This window comes from Protomyctophum bolini (assembly GCF_963924005.1).
Source record: "Protomyctophum bolini genome assembly, chromosome: 14".
NCBI lineage: Eukaryota > Metazoa > Chordata > Actinopteri > Myctophiformes > Myctophidae > Protomyctophum > Protomyctophum bolini.
The window spans coordinates 31,045,251-31,067,181 of NC_137875.1; the positions used below are offsets into that span (position 1 = coordinate 31,045,251).

The window sequence follows — 21,931 nt, forward strand, 5'->3', positions numbered from 1 at the left end:
ACAACAAAACATTAATGGAATAGCTACACGTGCCTAGGTGTGAAAGAGATCAACTCATGTATTAATTGGTTTTGAGTCAAACCAATATACAACTTCTTGTGGTTCTAATGACTGTAGGGAAAACGATTAGCAAAAAACTCAACTTGCAAGAATAAGATGAAAAGGTCCAGCATTAGCAGCTGTTTAAGAGAACATTTTGGAGCCAATTTTGGTATCTTGTATATCGTGGGTTGGTTTTTCATATTGATAAAGTGTGACGTCTGTTAGCGAAAAGCAGTTTCACAAAATGTGCAGTATATGTCCTCACTTTACAGTGAAAGCATTTTCGAGGTATAGGAAAATAACTACTGTACAGAATGGCAGTCCAACATTGGACCCACGTCGCTCTGGGCTTCTATAAATATTATGCTTCAATCGTTTCGAATGGAAACTGCATGGATTGTGAATACTTCAGGAGGCATTAATTGCAGGATAGAGGTGGATGGTGGTGGCTTCGAACACAGAGCCCTCTCGTGTCGGCGACTGCTCTAACTGATGCTGTGCCTACAAGCGTTGGCGAGAGTGACATTGAGAGTGGCTGAACACCCACGCCTCAGATTAACTTCTAACCACTGGCTGCTGCCGGGAACCAAGGAACAGCCATGTTGGGGTGGGCTCATTTCCTTCTCTGTCCTACTGTACTTTCTTCGCTTTCCCTCTGTTCTTTCTTCCTTCATTTTCCCTTCTCTCTTTTCGCTTCATTTCCTCTGGTTTTCGACCTCAAAAACCACAGAAACATATCACACATATGGTTGTGATATATGTCCCCACACTCTTTTGACTTTGACCAACTGGCACATTCTAAACATTTGGTTGAGAACCAATGCTATAGAAAGGTGTGAGTCTCAACACTAAAGTCAAAGGTGTCTTAATTCAGCTCTGCATGCTAGTGTATCAGAGCAAGAAGTACAAAACAAATATGTTAAGTTGCTGTTATGCAACTCTCCAATAAAATCTTTGTGAGTTATAGGCAAGAGTGTAGGCTACATGTGTTGGCATGAAAGGTGTCTGACAAATACACCCTGCCCTGCAGGCGTGATTCATCAGAGTGTCAGACCTCTGCCAGTGCCAGAAGGATCCAGCTGACCATGGTAAACAAAACAGTGTGTTTGGCTTTTGGAACCTTCCTGTTGACGCTCAGAGACACAACACAAGATCAGAGGACTGAAAATAGTAAATCACTTCTACGATGCTGCGCAGAAAACACGATTACTTATTAGTACCGACAGATGAATACTTGTACCCTGCTGAATTTAGAAGAACGTTTTCAAAGAGACAGATGTTGCTCGTTAATGGCAGAGAGGCAGGCTTGTTTTTGTGTTCACTGATGCAAAACTTCACTGATGTGAAACTTATCTCTGTCTGTCTGTCTGTCTGTCTGTCTGTCTGTCTGTCTGTCTGTCTGTCTGTCTGTCTGTCTATATTACCTGTCTGAATGTCAAAATGATTTGTGATTCTCACATCAGTGATCCCTTTCAAATGTTAACAAGTCAGTTAGCAGAATGAATGTAGTAGGCCTAGAAATAAAATGTGATATATGATTGTGCACGCATGCTCACTGTCATCTGTCTGGAGAACTGGGGGATGGTTACTTCTATCTAGTCATCTACAGATCTGTCTGTCTGTCTGTCTGTCTCTTTCTTTATTTCTGTGCCAGGGAGATAGTCATGAATCATAGCCAACCATCATGACAGTCATGTACGAAGGAATGCCTGGCTGTCGTTCAAAGCCAGGGGCTGTGGCGTAGGACTCGAAGCAGAGTCGCAGAGTGCATGGCAGGACTCGTTCTCATGGCTGAGCAACACAGCTGAATAGATTCTCTTGACAGTGACACGATGCTAGTTGAGGAGAAATCCTTTTTCTGTTTTTAGTTTTTCAGCTCTGTACAGTGTAAGCTATTCCCACACAGCATAAGTGCTGACAAGAGTATTGAGAGTAGCTCTGTATTTGTTGAGTACAGAACAACAAAGTTGGCGGAGCCATTGATGACTATTCATTTTGAGTCTTTCTTTCTTCCTTGTTTGCATCAAACACGCTGAGAACGGACGGCTCAACGGCAGTCTGTGACAGGCACCGTGGTACTGATAGGATAGTATCAAACACTGTGAGAATCATTTCTGTTGTGACAAATAACCCCCTCCTTTTATGACACAAAAGGGCAGATGATCTGTAACACTCCCATTGTAAAATGTTTGTTTGGGCAATAGTAGCATAAGTGTGATATTTACCTGATTTTCCACAATAATTACTTCTTATTCCTCTACTATATGAGGAAAGGTAGTGGATATAGTCATCCTGTCATTGACAGGTATTCTACTTTGGTGCACAATGCATTCAGCATCTGTAAGTACCTTACGTTGTAAGTACAAAAACCGCTAACACCACCACCACCAGGCGTTGGTGGTTTTGGTGGTTATGGTTTTGACGCAGGTCCAAAGGCTGTTTGAGATCCTAGTCATCGTGTCTATTAGGAACAGGCCCCTGGTTCCATGCCCCACCCCCTGAAGAGCTCCGTTCCCTTGGGAAGGGCCTCATGACTCAAATGGTACTGGCGCGTGTGTGTGTGTGTGTGTGTGTGTGTGTGTGTGTGTGTGTGTGTGTGTGTGTGTGTGTGTGTGTGTGTGTGTGTGTGTGTGTGTGTGTGTGTGTGTGTGTGTGTGTGTGTGTGTGTGTGTGTGTGTGTGTGTGTGTGTGTGTGTGTGTGTGTGTGTGTGTGTGTGTGTGTGTGACTGCGACTGCGACTGCGTGCGTGTGTGTGTGTGTTATTTTCACACTACTGTTACTGTTATATCATGCACTATTCCACTGCTTTTTCAGTTTGTTTTTAGTCTTCTGTTCTGACATCCTGTGTGTGTGTGCGTGTGTGAGAGAGAGAAGGCATCTATGTGTGTGACGTGAGAGAGAGATAGAGAGAGAGCAGACGTGTGTGTGTGCGTGCGTGCGTGCGTGCGTGCGTGCGTGCGTGCGTGCAAGTGCGATAATTGTTGGCTGGTGAGAATCAATGCATGTTAAATTAGAGGATGGCGTGAGAGAGAGAGATAATGAGAGGCCGACATGGATAGTGAAAGTTGCCATTTCTGATGTGAAGCAGGAGGGAAAATACAGTCATCAAAACCTGCAGCCCCAGGGCATCTGGTCTCTCTACTTAACACAAAACATTTAAGCTTTGAAACGTTTCCACTCTATACTGTAAAAACAGTTTCTATGAGTGAAGACTTACTGCACAGTAACATGATCCTCAGTGTTAATTTAACTGAGAGCATACACAAATGTAATCATTTGGTCACATGTTTTACGCTCTCAGAGTTAAAAAAGTATGACTCTCAGACTTACAAAAGCATGAGGCTTTTACTGTTTTAACGTTGATTCACTCTTAATAAGTCAAGTTCTCTCATTAAAAGAGAAAAGGTGGACCAAGAGGAGAAGGCACATCTAATACCACAGCTACACAGACCCTACCGGTCCATTTTTACACTCTCAGTTAAATTACTATTCTGTATCTTTTTGTGTACAAAAAAAAGGTCCAGTGACAAACCATCAACGAACAGCTCCTTAGAGAACAAAATGAGTGCTGAAATGAGAGATGATACCAAGGATGATTGTCGTTTTCCGGTTTAGAAATAACGGCACCATTACCATGTAGGAAATTGTTGTATTCCTGTTCCTCTGCGGGAAGAGTGACTATTTCAGCCTCGCCCTAAAGGACTTAGTTATGCATATCTGAGCTCTAACCTCTAAAGCTCAATTGGATTCAAAGGTCCGACTCCAACCAACCTTCACATGAGTGACAAACACAGACTCCAGACTGTATATTGTTACAGGCTTGTGGACCTGAGTTTGTTTTTCTTGTTAAGAGCACTGGGAGAAAGGTTTTCACATTTCACAAATACCGTAAGCCATTTTGTCAGTTTGTATGCCATAGGAATACCATATGCGAATTCATAAATTCCTCATCTGCCCTACCCACCCCCATTTCTCTCCCCTCTCTCCCTCCACGCCCTCCCCTTCTATTTGTCTCAAATTTGTCTCCATTCATGCCTCGTGGGGTACAGTACATTAGAAACTAGGTCACTACCGTCCGTTAGCGCGGCCAGCCAGCCAGCCAGCCAGGGGCCTGGGGATAATCAATAATCAATTGCATATGTTCACGACCGAGAACCTTGACATTTTACTTTTTTTCCTGTATATGCCCGGTTCCTCCTTTTTTCTCCTGTCTCTGGTCCTCCGTGTGTGAGAATGTGGAGTTTATTGGTGGCGGGCCCGGGACGTTTCCCTGGGCTGTGGTCTACCCCACCATGCCTCTGGGGAACACATTACTCCGTCTACAGCAGCTGGAACTTCAGAGGAGAAGGAAAGGGGAAAATGTGCTGCACTCTCCCAATCCCTGAGAGAGAGAGAGAGAGAGAGAGAGAGAGAGAGAGAGAGAGAGAGAGAGAGAGAGGAAGACAGAGTTGTGGGAGAAGAGGAGTTCAGAGAGAATGAGAAGTGAACGAGAGGGGTGAAAGCGGTGTGTGTGTGTGTGTGTGTGTGTGTGTGTGTGTGTGTGTGTGTGTGTGTGTGTGTGTGTGTGAGAGAGAGAGAGATAGATGTGGTCAAGGCCTGGAAAATGTCTCCATATGTCTAGAAAGCAGTCTAATAACTAATTTATTCTGTTGAAAATGGTTTATTTTCAGCAAGCGGTGTAAATTATGTAAATTATGCTGCCGTGAACTAATGAGCTAATAATTGCACAACTGTGATGTGGCAGTGATATGATAAAGACACAGCGGTAGGGCTCAGTGATATGATAAAGACACAGCGGTAGGGCTCAGTGATATGATAAAGACACAGCAGTAGGGCTCAGGTTTGAGAGCCTGATCATTTACACCGTTCTAGTCATAATGTACAGCTCAGCAACATTCACCTCAAGCCAGGGATTCAATCTGACTTGCCAGCACTCAGTGCATTGGGAGTGCTCGAACACATAACCATGGGCCTTACTAATATTCAAGACTGTATGGTCTTTCTTGATTGAATAATTGTAATGCCCATGGATATGTGTTGGACACCAGAACATGCCAAAAGGCAGTCTGGGCGAGTGAGTTAGAGTTAGATATTTCAGGTGTTGCCGGATAGAAATCACACTATGTGGTGCAGTATTCGTCAGTAGTTGAATGCATGGTTATACAATTATATTTGTCATGAAAAATTAGACTTAAAAAATGGTATTGCACTTGTTATTAAATATCTTGCGTCGACTTGGAAGCACTTATATCCACTTTAAAGCTCTCACATTGCCTTGGCAGCAATCACTTTGGATCGGAATGAGGTACTTTGAGTGTTCTTTTAAAGCCATTCCAGATCATTTCATTGCCTGTCACACAGTGCAGTAACCTTGGGTTAAGGCAGAGTGGAAACTCTGTTTACACTGCGGCTTAAAGAAATCATTATGCTGTATGTTTTTAAACCTATTTCATCACCCAAAGTAGCACATTAAGCCTCAAATACAGGTATGGCACTGTGCAAATATAACTTTAATCTATGAACCATTTATTTACTTAATGTCAGTTTGACTACTCCAGCAGTGTGGCAGTAAAATCTGAGCTTGTGTTTCCCATCTGTTACAATGAAACCGTTTATCCCTGCATTAGCCATTAGCTAACGTTAAGTCTCACTGCTGTCTGACAGACCAGTCCCTCTGGATATCTGGCCTCATGCTGGTTTGGCTAGGGCTATTATTGGACTCTGTATGTGTCTCTGTGCCTGCTGCATGCCCGAGAGTGTCCAGATCATGTGTTTTTGCATATTGGTTTATTTTTTTGGTTTATTAAAGGTATATTCAGTGATTTCACTTAATTCAAATATCACTTCTTGTTTTGTTTTGTAGTGATAATCCTCCCTACTATAGAGTGTGCTGACCATGTAAGGAGTTCCTCCCTGTCCCCAGTTAACCCCTGGGGGTCAAAAAACCTTAAGTTTAGTTTTTGGCTAGGTGGCCCAGCCTTCATCCAATCAGGATAGAGAGGGGCCTTCCACCAATCATGATCGAGCGCGGGCGGGCGGGCCTCGGTGTGTGTTCTGTTGGCCTGTCGCGTGTCCCCCCCACTGTAGTGTGTGCATGTGCACATCGTGTTACCGGGGTGGACCGGGGGGGGGGGGGTTCCAAGTCACCCAAATCACTGAATGCTCCTGAATGCTCAAATCTGTAGTCCCATAATGGGTAAAGGCAAGGGGTCATGAATACAGAATGACTATAAAACCATGAACAGGTATTCAGATGATTCAATTTACATATGTATGTTTTTGTGTTCACTAGAAGGACAGTGCGTGTGTGCTTGTATGCACTTATGTGTCTTGATGGGAATTGTTTTCGTGTGTGTTTGTTGTGTGGGGAGGACTACTGTAGGAACATGCATGGGGCATGTGTGTGTGTGAGCACGAGCTCACGTGTGAGAAGATGCAGCGGAAATGCTCCATTGCCGGTGGAAAGACGCTGCATGGCGTCCTTCAGAGACAGGCAGAAGGGAAACGAATCACATCCTCCTCCCTCTGCCCCATGCTCTCTCCATCAGCCCTCCATGTATGTAACTGAAATGATTCCCATGTCTGTGGATGCAGCGAGTTGGGAAGACAGCCAAAGAAAGCCTGCTGAGTGTCCCTCCTCCATCGGGTACTGCTAAGCATTGGTCCCTTTGGATCCACGTATGAAGATGTGTTCCAAGCTGGTTCAGCAGAAGGCAGCCCGGCGGCATTGGCGGTTCTCGTCCTCTTAACATGCCAAGAAAAGATGAATGCAAATTTATAAAGACACTGTAAGGTATATTCAGTGATTTCACTTAATTCAAATATTATTATTATTATTATTATTATATTACTACTATAGAGTGTGCTGACCATATAAGGAGTTCCTCCCTGTCCCCAGTTAACACCTGGGGTCAAAAAAACGTGGGTTTCGTTTCGTGGCCCAGCCATCATCCAATTAGGATAGAGAGGGGCCTTTCTCCAATCATGATCGAGTGGGGGCGGGCCTTGGTACACGTGCTGTTGGCCTGTTGCGTGTCCCCCCCACTGTAGAAGAGCGTGTGCACATTTTGTTACCCGGGCGGACCGGGGGGGGTTTTCCAAATCACCCAAAGCTCACTGAATGCTCCTTTTAACAAGAATATTTCACTGTTATTGTGAGATATTATTTATGCAAAAACTAGATCATAGTGTTTATGTACCACAAGGCTGATAAGAAGACCCCAGGGAGATTGTAGATGTTTATTGTGGTTTTGTAGCAAACAAATGTTTGTGTTTTGGTGTGGGAGGGAGGAGCAATTTCTGTCACAGAGCCCCACATACACTACAGATATGTTCCTGTATTTGAACAGTCCGAAGGGCTTCCGTAGAAGTTCTTTGTACCATTTTTGTGAAATGGAGTACACACCTGCAGGTAACCCCCCTTCCCCACTTAGATAAAGCATGTAGGTGGGTGCAACAAATACTGTACAGACTGAGACTACAGAGTGTAAAAATAGATTTCAAGTGAACACAGCAAGGATTTTGCTGTTCTGATGGCAGGCCCCCTTGACTTCAACAAAGAGAGGCTGGAGGCCACACTGGACCGCCCCTGGTAAGGTTGCGGCAGAAGCAGAAGAAAACCCAAACACCCACACAACATGACCACATCTCCTGTCATCACTGTGTGACCCATGGACTTCAAAGAAGCCGACCTACCCACACCCCAGATGCCCTCCAGTCTTGCCCCTGGCTCACTGTAAAAGCGCCGTTGCCTTGAGGGAAACGCACAGACGCAACTCACACATGTGTTTGCTCTTAGACATCCCAAGTCCTCCAACAACAACACATGGAAGCCATATTGGTTTCCGTACCAATGTCAATAAGGATATGGTGACCCCATTGCGGTTGGAATATTTAGATGTTACCTTACCTAAATGATCTGTCGTTGCAGTGAAACGTCAGCTTCTTTGCTCGCAGTGGCTTTGATTAGTGCCCACTTCCGTGAAGCAGTTTGTTCGTGTGTATCGCTTTTCCGAATGTATATTTACTTTAGAGTGCAGCTGTATGAGTTAGTGCTGTGAAGTCACTGTTGAAACATCTATGTATATGAATGGTATGTCTCTGTTTTCATAGTCTGCTTTTATTTCACACAAAATTGCATGCTACAGTGTTAGACACACTTGCACACACACATACACTATTTAGTCAAAGAGAGAGAGGGACACGAGCGCGCGCACACACACACACACACACACACACACACAGTCACACACACACACACACACACACACACACACACACACAGTCACACACACACACACACACACACACACACACACACACACACACACACACACACACACACACAGAGTTACAAAGACAGATTCACACATAACACACATTCACACACAAAAGCAGGTGCACGCATATGCTATACATACACACACACACAAAACCCATGTCTCCCATCCCTCAGCCTGATCCCTAGAGCTGATGTTAAGTGATGTGGACATGCTCAATCCTGTCTCACTTTATCTACTGTAGCCAATCCTTCAGGGCAGAAGTTCACAAGTTATAGCACCTTCTCTCTCTCTCTCTCTCTCTCTCTCTCTCTCTCTCTCTCTCTCTCTCACTGACACACACACACACACACACACACACACACACACACACACACACACACACACACACACACACACTAGTAGGCTCTATACTGTAGTGTACATATGAATTTGGCATGTTAGTTTTTATGATATCACATTCCCGGCACTGACGTCCCCTGTGGGAGACAGTTGCAGGAGAGGCCAAATGATTACAGTTCTCACTCTGTGTGTGTTGAAATCTTGTGCTTGTATAGTTAACTAATACCAGGTGTATGGGTCTTAATTTATAGAGTAGACTTTTCAGGGGATCATACCAAGACAACCCATTGTTACGGGCATGTGTGTGCAGTACGTGCATATGCGTTCTGTGCCTCAGAAATTAATAGTTCACCATCACAGTTTGAGTGCTGCCGAGTTTGCACCTGGACTTGAGGTAATAAAGCAGTAGTTAGTGTAATGGCTTTTAAACGAGCTTCCAAACGACCAAGGCCGTAACATTAAACAATGGCAGACTGCTATGGCAACTCCTTGAGGGCATTCTCTGTCCGCCTGTGTGCTTCTCCTTGGCCTTAAGTTCATTAAAGGACTGCTCCGTGAGTGCTAGTTTTTCTCTTTTAGAGATTTGTTTGTAAAGTTATTTTCCTGACCTTGCACCCGGTAAGAATGCTCAGAGAGATTAAGACGAGATGGGGTCATGCTTGCTTCCTTGATGTAAAGAAGCTTCTCCTCGGCATGCCTGCTTATCTGTATATCTCTCAGTCTCTTTGCCCGCTATCCTGGTGACGTGTGTGACAAAATCTCTCTGTGCAGCAGATTTTTATCACAGAGCTATAGCTCTGTGATAAAAACAACAACATAAAAAGCAAATTCCAGAGCTCACGTACCTGTTTTTCTGAAAGGCATGTGGGCAAAGTTGTTTACTCCTTCCTCCTTAAATGAGGTGGACCACTTCTCTTATCTAAACAAGGCTAGGTGAAAGCTAGCACATGGCTGCACCAAGGGATGGGCAAGAATACATAAAAATGATTGTTACAAAATACTGTACAGATATAAAAAAAAAAGAAGAAAATACAAATACCAGTGCCAATTTATGTATTTGACATGACTACGTATTTTGTATCTGTATAAAATGTATAAAAGATTGACAATACACTACAATACACAAATCTCTAATCTCTACAATGTTGATAAAAATGTTCTAATATCAATGTCAGAATATTAACAGTAGCAGATAGTAGCAGTAGCTACTATTTGCCATTTACAGTGCTTCTAGACTAGAACACTGTTTCTTAAACAGTGGGTCGAGACCCACATTTGGGTCACGGACCAATTTTTTTTGGTTACGAGTAAATATCTCAATTTTCCAATACATTTAAAAAATATATACATATTTCAAAAGATAAAAAAGGGTTTAAACAAAAAGAGTCACAACTTTACGTCAATTAAAATAAATTCCAATATTTTTCTAAAGTATTTCATAAATAATAAATAATTTTGAATAATTTCCATGAATAAATAAAAGAAAGCTTTAAGAAGAAGTGAAAATTTGAGCTTGCAGATCTACGATTTTCACTAGTTTGGGTCACGGGGAAACATCTAATTCCTCTTTTGGATCTTGAGCTAAAAGGTTTGGGAACCAAAGAGCAGAAAGGGTTTTGGTGTTTGACTCAGGCCACTCGGCCAACCTCAGTGCGACCCTCCTTGTTTTGACTTAAATTATATTTAAGTCCAAATTTATTTGGACAATGCACCAGTGGTCAGAGCAGGGCGGTATAGAGATAAGATTAGATTAGATTAGATGAAGCAAAAATGATCACCTGCAGCTGAATGGGACATGGGACAGTATAGCTTAATTCTATAGCTAAGTAATATAAGGAGGAGACTCAGGATACAGGCATGGTACACAGCAAGAAGTTTTATTGTTGCTGAGGAGCCACATACAGTACATGTACTGTATATTGCTTCAGGTAGTGTGACAGGATGGTTCTCCGATGTGGCTGTCCTTAGTTGTCCGGACTGAGGTTATAGCCCTAATACATTGGTTCCCAACCTTTTTATACTGAAGTACCACCTCAGAAAAGATTTGTCTCTCCAAGTACCACCATAATAACTGATCAAATACAGGAGCGTAGACCTGCCCTTTTTGTTCCATTCCTAAGCCAATAATGCTGCTGCTCTGACAAAAAAGTCGAATCACTAATCAGCACAACTGATGATATTTCTAATGTGATTAATCCGTTCTCAAATCTTCTATTAACAACTAGGTGTGTTGTCCGTGTCATACTCATTTCAGCACAGCTGGAGAGCTTATTACAACCAATTGCTTGGCTCCTCTGAGTACCACCAGAGGGGGGCTCAAGTACTGGTACCAGTACCAGTGGTTGGGAACCTCTGCCCTAATACACCACAGACCGCCCCTATAGAATATATGCGTGCGTCTATCCCTCTTCCATAGGCTTCTGTATACGTGTGCCTGTTGGCACTTGGCACAGAGCTGGACAAAGGGCTTTGTCCGTTCTTTGGTCATGTGTGTGTGTTCAAGCATACATGCATGTGCGTGCACGGGCACATTTGGTGCAAATGTGCACGTTGTCTGCTGTCTGGGATTAAATGAATTGTATATAAATGAGTAGCTTGAAACCAGCCATAACCAGTTTCAACCAGTATAGCAGTGTGCAATGATAACGGATCAATATAATAGGCCCTATTGCAGTGTGTGACACATATGGATATTTGTGCATCAGACATACAATATAAAACATCCGATATATAAATACATACAAGATATACCCTGATATAAATTTCCTATAACAGGAATGCAGAGAAAAAGTCCAATAAATATGAAATATCCACAAACACACAGAACATCAAGATTATCTGACTCTACAAAAGTTTTTTACAGGAATGACCATCCTATCGTGAGATGCCTTCACCCAGTGTTAAACTCATTCGTTTTGCATGCTCAAGCCTTTTTTTCCTATGACTTGCATCTGTGGTGTTTGCTTCCCCTCTCTCACCTCTTAAGTTAAGTGTGGCCTGCGTTGTCTGGTGAAATGTTTGATGTGTTCAGACGACAGACCATCCTCCTAAATAGAGGAGTGAGTCACTCCTGAGGTCTGGGGACTGGGGAGACAGATTCACATTGCAGGATTATTTTCCACATGTCCCTCCACATGTGAGTGATATCTGGAGCGGTTGTCCACATTTTTTTTTTTTTTAAGAAACGTCCATCAGTCCTACAGTTTGTTTATTGTTTAGTCACCTAGCCTTTCCTCTTCACCTTTGTCAGTTGACCTATAGGTTGTATTATGGCATTAAAAAAAGTTTTTGTAATTTTTTAAGGTTTTCTGAGCTCAATTGCACCCAAAAAATCCAGTAGATGTTCTGTGGTCTGGGGTTTTCTGGCTCAAACAAGTGCTCTGATTTTCCTGCTGTCTGTGATGTATGAGCCAGCAAATCCCATACTGTATATGTCAATGGGATTTGCCAGCAGATGTCACTGTTTTCACTGTTTTGCCTGTTTTCATTGCAGCCTTTTGAGGCTTCCGAACCCCAGAGAAAACTCCAGACCACAAGTTCAGGTTTTTTGGGTGTAATTGAGGTCATAAAACCTAAAAGAAAAACGAAAAAATTAATGTCATGAAACCTTTAACTAACCTGTACATTCTTAGGCAGTTAGGGAGTATGGAGGTTGTTGTTTTTTTGTGAGATGAGCATAATATTGCATATTGCATATGTATTCTGGATGGATGGATGGGTGGGTGGATGGCTAGGTGTGGTTACTGTTGTAGTAGATATAGAGAGAAATTAGAGAGAGCGACATGCAGTTAATGAAGATAGATGGACGTGAGGTGAGGACTGTGCACAATATGCACATGCAGAGCCTAGCTCTCACTGGGTCTAGTTTTCATTTCTGAAACATCTATCCATTCCACCAAGCTACCTGGCTGTCACTGATATATCTGTAACACTGTCACTTCTGTTCTGTTCACCTTCACTGTGGCTGACAGCAGTTCCTTGCCACTGACTCACATCCACCTGACGTTTCAGCTGTGTGTTACTTCCTCTCTCCATCTGGTTATGTTCTTATCTCACACAGAGGGGGAGACTTTGGGGGGATTTGCAGACTCCCGTGTCAGGGGTGTGTGTGTGTGTGTGTGTTTGTGTGTGTGTGCGTGCGTGCGTGCTACCGTGCGTGCGTGCTACTGTGCGTGCGTGAGTGTGTGTGTGTGTGTGTGTGTGTGTGTGTGTGTGTGTGTGTGTGTGTGTGTGTGTTTGTTTGTATGCAGCTGAGCTCCATATTCTTTACTCTCTTATGTGGTTCCAAATATCCCCACGAGAATAGAAAAAGGAAATCCTGGACCTTTACTAGGCAACTGTGTGTGTGTGTGTGTGTGTGTGTGTGTGTGTGTGTGTGTGTGTGTGTGTGTGTGTGTGTGTGTGTGTTTCTGCACATGGTCATGCAGTTAAGGAGTGCTTACGTGGGTGTGTGTGTGTGTGTGTGTGTGTGTGTGTGTGTGTGTGTGTGTGTGTGTGTGTGTGTGTGTGTGTGTGTGTGTGAGAGAGAGAGGGGTATATGGTGATTATATGCAGCTGAAATCCCTCCTCAATTACTGGCTATCACAATCTTTGTTGTCTTCTAAAAATAACTTCAGGATCAAGACTGCTTCTGTCTACACCAAGCTCTAAAGTCTAACCCAATCAGGACTGTTTAATAAGAATTGCATTTGTGTTTGTGTATGTTATTCGTTATATACGCCTATGGAACAGCCTCCCCATGGACTTGAGAGTGCCGCAGACTGTGGAATCTTTTAAAACAGGCCTGAAAACGTTTTTCGTGTTCAACTTTTTTGATAACCCTGTTTTTAACCTTCTATGATTGATGATATGTTTTTAACCATGTAGCACATTATTATTTATTTATTATTATTATTTATTTAGAGATAGACATGTCATATAATGTTTGCTTGTCCACAAATATATATGTTCTTTTAGAAGATTTTAGATGTTTAGACTGATGCTTGATGTTTCCTGGTATCCTGTAGTTACTTCATACCACTTGTTTTATTTTACTCTATTTACTTACTTAAGTTACATTGTCATTTGTTGACTAGAGTAGAGTTCATTTACTTTTGATCTTGCACTTTGTAAGTTGCTCTAGGTAAGAGTGTCTGCTAAATATCTGAGGTTGTGAGTTAGTACACATAGCTCTCTCATAGATACTTTTGTCTTGCTTCTCGTTGCCAGCTCATCTTACTGTCTCAATTCACCTCACAGCCTCCCCCCTCAGTCCTATTTATATCTTTGGGTAAACAAAATGGATACAGGAATGGGTCGGACGCGTCAGGTCCCTCTTCTGAGATTGTGCATGCTTGTTGTCGGGGGCGTCGGGTGCAGTTTATAGTTTACAGGCCGCACACATGCAAGGCCCCGCGTGATGTGACGACGCGTGGGCCCTGACTGCGGGCAGCACAGCCGAGATGATTCCCTCCAGAAACAGAAACCTTCACCACGAATGGATAAATATATCCTTTCTCTGTATGTCTGGGCGAGCCGTCAGTAGCTTGGTTTCCACTACATTAACTAGGTTAAGCCAGCCGTTCTTAGTCATGATTTACCGTACTTGTAATGTTGGGAAAACGTCAGTTTTCCAACATCTGTGGGTTTTATTTTTTGTGAACGTACAGCTGCCAACATAACTGAATGCTTATGTGATTCACTAGCTTGGCTGCAGTTCTAAACAAACAAATATGCATGTGATGGTCTTTATTTTGCATTTTGAGTTCTTACAAATGACAGATCTTACTTGACTCAGCTGTGGAATAGTGACAATTGCATTTCTGTATGGGAGTTGCCACGTGGCACTGTGTAGGTTCAGGTTGTACCACTCATAGAAAAGCCTATCGTTGGCATTGGCAGAGTTATATAACTACAGTTCTATGTGTTCTGGATGAAGAAATAGAACTGTAGACTCTTAACAACTGACCTCTGCGGTCAACTGTAAACCGAGTTAATATCTTGGCATAAAGATCTAAAGGGATTATACATGAAGTATACTTTCTTTTTTCCTTTTTTTAATTTGAAGCAATACATCTTTAGAATGTGTTCCAGCTAAATGTGTCCCCATTGTGCTTCCTCTTGTGCCCAGATCAAGCTTCCTGTGCTGATGCTGGGCCGTTCGGCAGACCTGAGACCAGGGGAGTTTGTTGTTGCCATTGGCAGCCCGTTCTCCCTCCAGAACACAGTGACCACGGGGATAGTCAGCACCACGCAGCGAGGGGGCAAGGAGCTGGGCCTGCGCAACTCAGACATGGACTACATCCAGACGGACGCCATCATCAATGTATGTGAATATGAGGGTTCAGAGCATATCGTTCACCAACACAATATTCAATGCATTCACATTGTGTCTGCTTTCTTTTATAGTATGGAAACTCTGGAGGGCCGTTGGTCAATCTGGTAAGAGACATATTTTATTTAATTGCCAGTCAAGGAAGCATTTTTAACGGTAACTAAAAATCAGTGATCATAATTTTTAACCCCTCTTTGAGGTAGCATACCAGACATTAAGTTGAGTTGTCTTTCAGGATGGCGACGTGATTGGGATTAACACGTTGAAAGTGACGGCAGGCATCTCATTCGCCATCCCCTCGGACAAGATCCGTCAGTTCCTGGCAGAGTCCTACGAACGGCTGTCCAGAGGTATAAGAGCTGTCATCCTTCATGGTTTATTGAGTTTTTGGTTATTTTTTCCTTTTCCAGAAAGGCCCTTCTTCACGTTCACAGGGAGGGGGGGGGGGTGATACCGCTGATATTATGCGCTATTTGCAAGCCATTAGGGTAAGAAAGAAATGGCTTCCATGTGAATATGGACTATAAGGATCTTTACCTGGCATGACCTCAAATGATTCCAACATATGTCTAGTTATACTGTCTTTGTTTCATTTTTACTGCTGCCGCTTACCCCTGCACCTGGCCAGGACTTTGAGGTGGTTTCACATACTTCTTTGATTTGGGGTTTGTGATGTTGAAATTGTAAAATTCTTGGATAGATTATAAAATGAGCGGAAAACAAGGCTATCAAATTCTGTGATGGGACACAGCAGGGTATGATAGTAAAGTATGTGCAATATCCGAACATGTACGCACGCACGCACGCACGCACACACACACACACACACACACACACACACACACACACACACACACACACACACACACACACTTTGAGTGTGTACATGGAGAGAAAGTGCCCAGGGCATGATTTCAGCATTCTGAAACAATTCTCCTATATGGTCGATTGTGTTGGGTTATTCACTCTACAGTAACACAAACTGCTCCACAGTTACTGTATAAGTCTATTGAGTGATCCAAAGTCATATTTCTTTCCCCCTAATGTGGTACTACAAAAACTCCCCTGTTGAATTTTATGGAGGACTAATGTATGGTCTAGCAACCCAAAACTACTCTGTCTACAAGACTCTTTTCATAGAGCTCTATTGTGTGCAGGGCAGTCGTAATCCCTTACTGTATGTATATGGATTCAATAGAATGATACCGTTATTAAGACTGTGGAAGGTGAGGGACCAAGTGGAATAGTTACAATCCAGGACTTATTTAAATGTAGGGTATGGAATTTGTTTTATACCTCTACTGTATATTCTGTTAGTAATCATTACTATTTCTCCAGCTCTTTAGTAAACAGAAAATACATTTTCAGGTTGGATACCAATTTTATCTTATTGGGAGAGTGAACTCATATACAGGATACTGTATACAGGATAAATAAGAAAATATAAATGGTTTTAGAAAATGTCATGATGATGAATGAGTACAACGGATGGCTTTTTGTGTTATCCTTTTTTCTCCTTTTTATATACGGTATATTATAGATATGGTATCTTTTTATCCTTTTACTGTACTGCCCTACCGTTTTCAAATGTGTAAATGAACTAATCAATCAATCAATCAATCAATAAATAAATACTTATTTTATTTGTGTCCATTACTAGCGGGGACTGGATCTAAAAAGAAGTACATTGGTGTGAGGATGATGACTCTCACTCCAGCGTAAGTTGCACAATGCACACTTTGTCACTCCACCATTTTGTAATATAGAGTTGTTATTATTATTATTATTTGCTTACTCGGACACCATGCAAGTTGGGAACGATGCAAGTCGGGAATACATGCCCACCCGTTGTACAATACTAAGACTAATATTATAATGTAGTAGTCTGACATATTGAAGTCTCAGGCTTCTCTCACAAGCTGCCACTTACTGTATATTGGTGATTGGTGACGCAAAGCTCAGCCAATTAGTGAAGCCCACGGGTTCAGGTTACTGCTGAAGTCACACATAAAACTCTTTCATCATCTCTGATCTTTAATGGACTATTAACATTTGACAGTACTGACCTATTTGCTTTTATTGGTGGCTGGAATGGCCATACCATCTGCTTGGCCATACCATCCTTCATAGTACCCCACCACCCACTGACCATTCCCCTGTCTCTGTCTTAGGTTAGCCAAAGAGCTGAAGAGTCGACACAGAGACTTCCCTGACGTCACATCTGGAGCCTACGTAATGGAGGTCATTGCCAAGACGCCAGCTGCAGTGTAAGAACAACTTTTCTGCACGTATCGGTCAAAAGGCGCACGTACAAATTAATATAAACTTAACTTGGTCAGAAGGTTGCAGAGTTCTGTGGAATGTAGCGACAGGTTACCGCTCACTCGTCCTGGGCCACGGGATATTGTGTTTGGCACTTTGCGCTGTACACATTGAATTTATAAATATACAAGACACTCACTCAACGCCCCTACTCGGCACTGTTCTCCGGTGCGCACTCACACGGCATATGCTCATATATTTCACGGTCTTTTGTTCCAGTAGTTCCGTCATCTCTTGTGTGTGTGCACTTCATGCACACACAGAAATATACACACACATTTGCACAGGTTTATACAACCGTCTTAGCAAAACAAAAGTTCACCCACAATCCCAGGCCCCCCCAATGCAATCAACCACCACCACAACTCCAGCAGAGTGTGGCTAGAGAGATGCCGAGCTCAGCTATTTCCTCCAGCCCTCATACAGGGAGGCAACTAGCTTCTCTGTGGTTTTCCTGGGCCTACTGTACTTACCCAGCCCTTGTGAGCATGGTCTCCAAGTCTGGACTCTACAAGTCACTATGACATTTCTCTGGTTCCCTTTACATTGTGTTGCCTGAGATGTTCTTTTGATCTCATGCTGTTAGGCTATTATGTTAGTACTGGCCCTTGCGAGTACAGCTTGGCCCAACCGTAGAAAAGAGGGTCCTGTGTCCCACTGGAGGTGTGGGCATTAGTCATGCTTGCCTAATAAATGACACATAGTTGGTGAGCGCTATGAAGAGAATGTGGAACTGTGGTCGTGTTAAAGGAGAGCAACGCAGGAAAAGGTGTGGTGGCCTCATTTAGCATGTGTCTGTGATTAAGTACTTGTTGTGTTTGGAGTCAGGCTTTGATATCACTTCTGGTAACCGGCCTTAGTCCTGCTGTGATGTAGACTTTACTAGCCTTCTATTTTGAGTGTGTCTTTGCTCAGTGAGTCTTGTATGTTTTCCAGCATGCCCTTTCTCTGCTCTCATTGAGTCATAATTGTGGTCAGTTTCCACCAAATCTTCTCTCTCTCTCTCTCTCTCTCTCTCTCTCTCTCCCCCCCTCTCTTTCATATGAATGTATTCAGATCTGTTTTTGATTAAAAGGAGGCCACACAATGCTTACACTGAATATTGACACATTCCTATATTTATTCCCTACACTGAAGAGTCCTGAATGTTATAATATGTTCTGAATGTGTACACATGTATGGGCCATATATGAACGTTCTATTTGTACACTCTCAGAGTTAGGTAAATGAACACTGATCATTTTCTTTTTTGAAGAACTATAGTTAAATAAAGTGCAAATAATATTTGCACTTTGACAGCTAGAAACACACAAGAAATGTTTTATTTGTTTTATTATCCAACCTTTTAGTTTTAATACAATGAACGACATGTAAAACTTCAATGATGTAACGAACATCTGATAGATTGCTTTCCATTTATGCAGGTGACTGTATGTCAAATGGTTAATGTCAAATATTTGTAATTGTGAAACAGTCTGCCTTGAGTCCATATTTAACATAATGCAATGTGTAAGGCAAATTTTTAAGTTGAAAATGTATTGAGGTGGATGTAATAATCTTAGAAAGAAAAAGTCCAATTCATGCCTTTAATATGTGATTTGAATGTGTTTAAGCCATACTAACTGTACAATATTAAAATGTGTTATTTTAACTTTAACAGTGTACAAATTGAACCAGTCCGTTTAGTTCCATTTGTACGCTCTCAAAATTAAATTAACATTGAGGATTTGACTCTGCATGCTGTTTCTTATTAACTCATGATTCTTTGCCCTTGCCTCCCTTCCAGTGGCGGCCTAAAAGAGCATGATGTCATCATATCCATGAATGGTCAGAGGATATCTTCAGCGACAGACGTCAGCAACACAATAAAAAGTGGTGGCACACTCCGAGTGGTGGTGCGCCGGGGGAACGAGGACGCCATTCTCACCATCATCCCCATGGAGATTGACCCTTGACCGTACCCCAAATAGGACGCATTTGCGGGAGTTATTTTGTTTTTCTCATCACCAATGGACGTTGTAAGGGCGTGGCTGTGTGGAGTAGGGGGTACGGTGCTCTAATGTGACTCCCAACCCGATGCCATGATCCGTGGCCCTGCTACCAATGGTGCCGTGCATCCAGTAAAGTTCTGGCTTTGCCTTGAAAGAAATGACTGTACAGGTACTCTATTGCAGAGTTGAAGTTTCTAATCAATGTGTATTTACGTTTTATTCTCATATGGCTTGATCAAAGCTATACTACTGTTTACCGATTAACATAGAAAGACGGTTATTGGCATAATGTTCCCATTTAACTTTTGTTTTGAGTTGTGTTGAGTTTTGGTGAGGCCTGTCCTGTGTCCCGTGTTAAAATAACCAAAAAAGCACATCTGATTTGTATAATATTTTTTATTCCCCTTTTTATTTCAAGTACTGTAGTTTTTCATGTGTTTTGATGACTACGTGTTCTGTACTGAGAACCAAATAAAGGTGTTTCTTTTGATTTACATGCACTCTTTACTTTTCTCATCTCCCATCATCACTCTCTCACATAGTCACATACACACAGAGGGGTACATGTCAACACAAACATACTGTGCTTACATGTAACGACACATATATGCACATAATGCAAAGGTCACTATGCACTTTCTCGCTCGCACGCACACAGTACACACGCATGCACGCACACACACACACACACACACACACACACACACACACACACACACACAAACACAAACAAACAGAAATTGACTGCACCGAGGATGATATTAAATATTTGAATATTTGCTTTGCATGTGCATAGTATTTGCTTAACCATGCTCACACACAAGTACACAGCCACTAGGGGGACATAAAGTCAATTGGGATCTGGTTTGAATTAGTTGTTATTGCCTTCATACGGGTTTGATAGTGGCCTGGTGTGCTTGTTGGACCAGAGGCCCTACAGGCTGACCTCAGAGACAGGAAAACGGGCCAAACGCTGATCCAGGATATGGAGGCCACAGACGAGGGCCTTCCATGAACACACAATGAAGTCTCAGTCCAGGATTATGTCGATCATATACATTTGGAAGAAATTGACAATGATTTTGGAAGACTTGGATATACTTCTTCTTCTTCTAAACTTTGAATGGCCTCATTGTTTAGGCCCCAAATTTAGAAAAGGTCTCTAATCCCATGTTTTGTTGTCCAATGCTGCTACCCTTAATCTAACATTTGAATTACAGTGTTACGGGGCCTTGAGTTACCGCTGGGCGCTGGCCATTCATTCTCAGTCTCCTACTCATTTCCATACATCACATGATAGTTGTATAATAGCATATAGTTTCCTGCCACTGTGCTAAATAGCCCACAGGCATGCATTATAATCACACATTGACTACATACAGCAGCCCTACCAGACATGAACATCATTATTTTGTCTTCTGTCAACAGAACATGATCACATAAGTACTGTATATTTAACTTACAAATATGTATACCTTTCCTCTCAAAGTCAATCAAAGGTCTTATATACAGTACAATCTTCCTTCCATCTCACACTGAAAACTGCAGAGATATTTTACTGCTACTGCCACCTCATGGTTCTTCTCCCACATTGCAGACTGACACCTCTACACTGTAAAACCCTGAGTCCTTATTTAACTCTGAGGCCCCTTTTCCACTGGGGTTGAACAGTTTCAGTTATTTCTTCCCCTAATAATATTGAACCAGTTCAGAGTGTTTCCACTGAAAATGAATTGGTTCAGAACCCTAAAAGTTGGAACAAAAAAGAACGGAACCATGCAGTTCTAGAACCAGTTATTTTGGTGGAAAAGGTGCCTGAGACTGAGAGTACACAAATGGGTTACATTTGTACACTCTCAGAGTTACACAACGGAGAAATACATTCTACGAGAGTTACACATTCTACGAAATATGATAAAAATGATATGATGGGAACGATGCACAAAAAAAACGAATTTCACCCACCTCTTTACTTCTGTAAACCTGTGATGTGACGCTGACACTGATGATTGTGCTGCTTTGCTTCACATAGGCCTATATTAAAAGGAGGTATTCTTATGAAGGATAGGGGAAAGCAAACTGATGCAAACACACACACACACACACACACACACACACACACACACACACACACACACACACACACACACACACACACACACACACACACACACACACACGTGATGTTGTTCTTCAGTGTGAGAGTACTTGTGTAGCAGTGGATTCAGCTGTAAAGCCCAAAGTGTTCCCATTAATGAAATCATAGCAGCCAGAGTGCCAAGCCCTGGGCCCTAACCATCAGTCATCTTCTAGGGCATGACAGGATTACTTCATCGCCCCTAAGTCTTGGATTCACCATCTCTCTGTGAGCCCAATTAATACTGATGCAGTATGTGTTTTATGTGTGCATATATTATAGGCTGACAAGATGGATTGCATTGTGTTTCAACATGAAGGTTGGAAATCTTGGAATGCTTCTCATAGTAGGATACCAATAGAATACCAATATAAAACCATTTGCAAAGCTTTACCCATCTGTTATTATTCGCTGATGTCCTGCAAGCATATCAACTATATTCTGAGTTGATTGTAAGAAAGACACACTTACATTATGGCCATTATAGAAATGTCAACAATTGATA

At 42.4% G+C, this 21,931-nt stretch overlaps 1 protein-coding gene across 1 annotated transcript in view; it reads left to right on the forward strand.

Moving 5' to 3' along the window:
- LOC308328113 (serine protease HTRA1A-like) overlaps nucleotides 1–19,783 on the forward strand; it is a 31,823-nt gene extending 12,040 nt beyond the window's left edge. The window contains exons 4-9 of the mRNA XM_080781824.1: nucleotides 14,773–14,967; nucleotides 15,051–15,083; nucleotides 15,212–15,326; nucleotides 16,637–16,694; nucleotides 17,148–17,243; nucleotides 19,085–19,783. Of these exons, the coding sequence (XP_080637950.1) occupies nucleotides 14,773–14,967; nucleotides 15,051–15,083; nucleotides 15,212–15,326; nucleotides 16,637–16,694; nucleotides 17,148–17,243; nucleotides 19,085–19,253 (666 nt within the window). The 3' untranslated portion in view covers nucleotides 19,254–19,783. The remainder of the gene's footprint in view (nucleotides 1–14,772; nucleotides 14,968–15,050; nucleotides 15,084–15,211; nucleotides 15,327–16,636; nucleotides 16,695–17,147; nucleotides 17,244–19,084) is intronic.
- The last annotated feature ends 2,148 nt before the right edge of the window (nucleotides 19,784–21,931 follow it).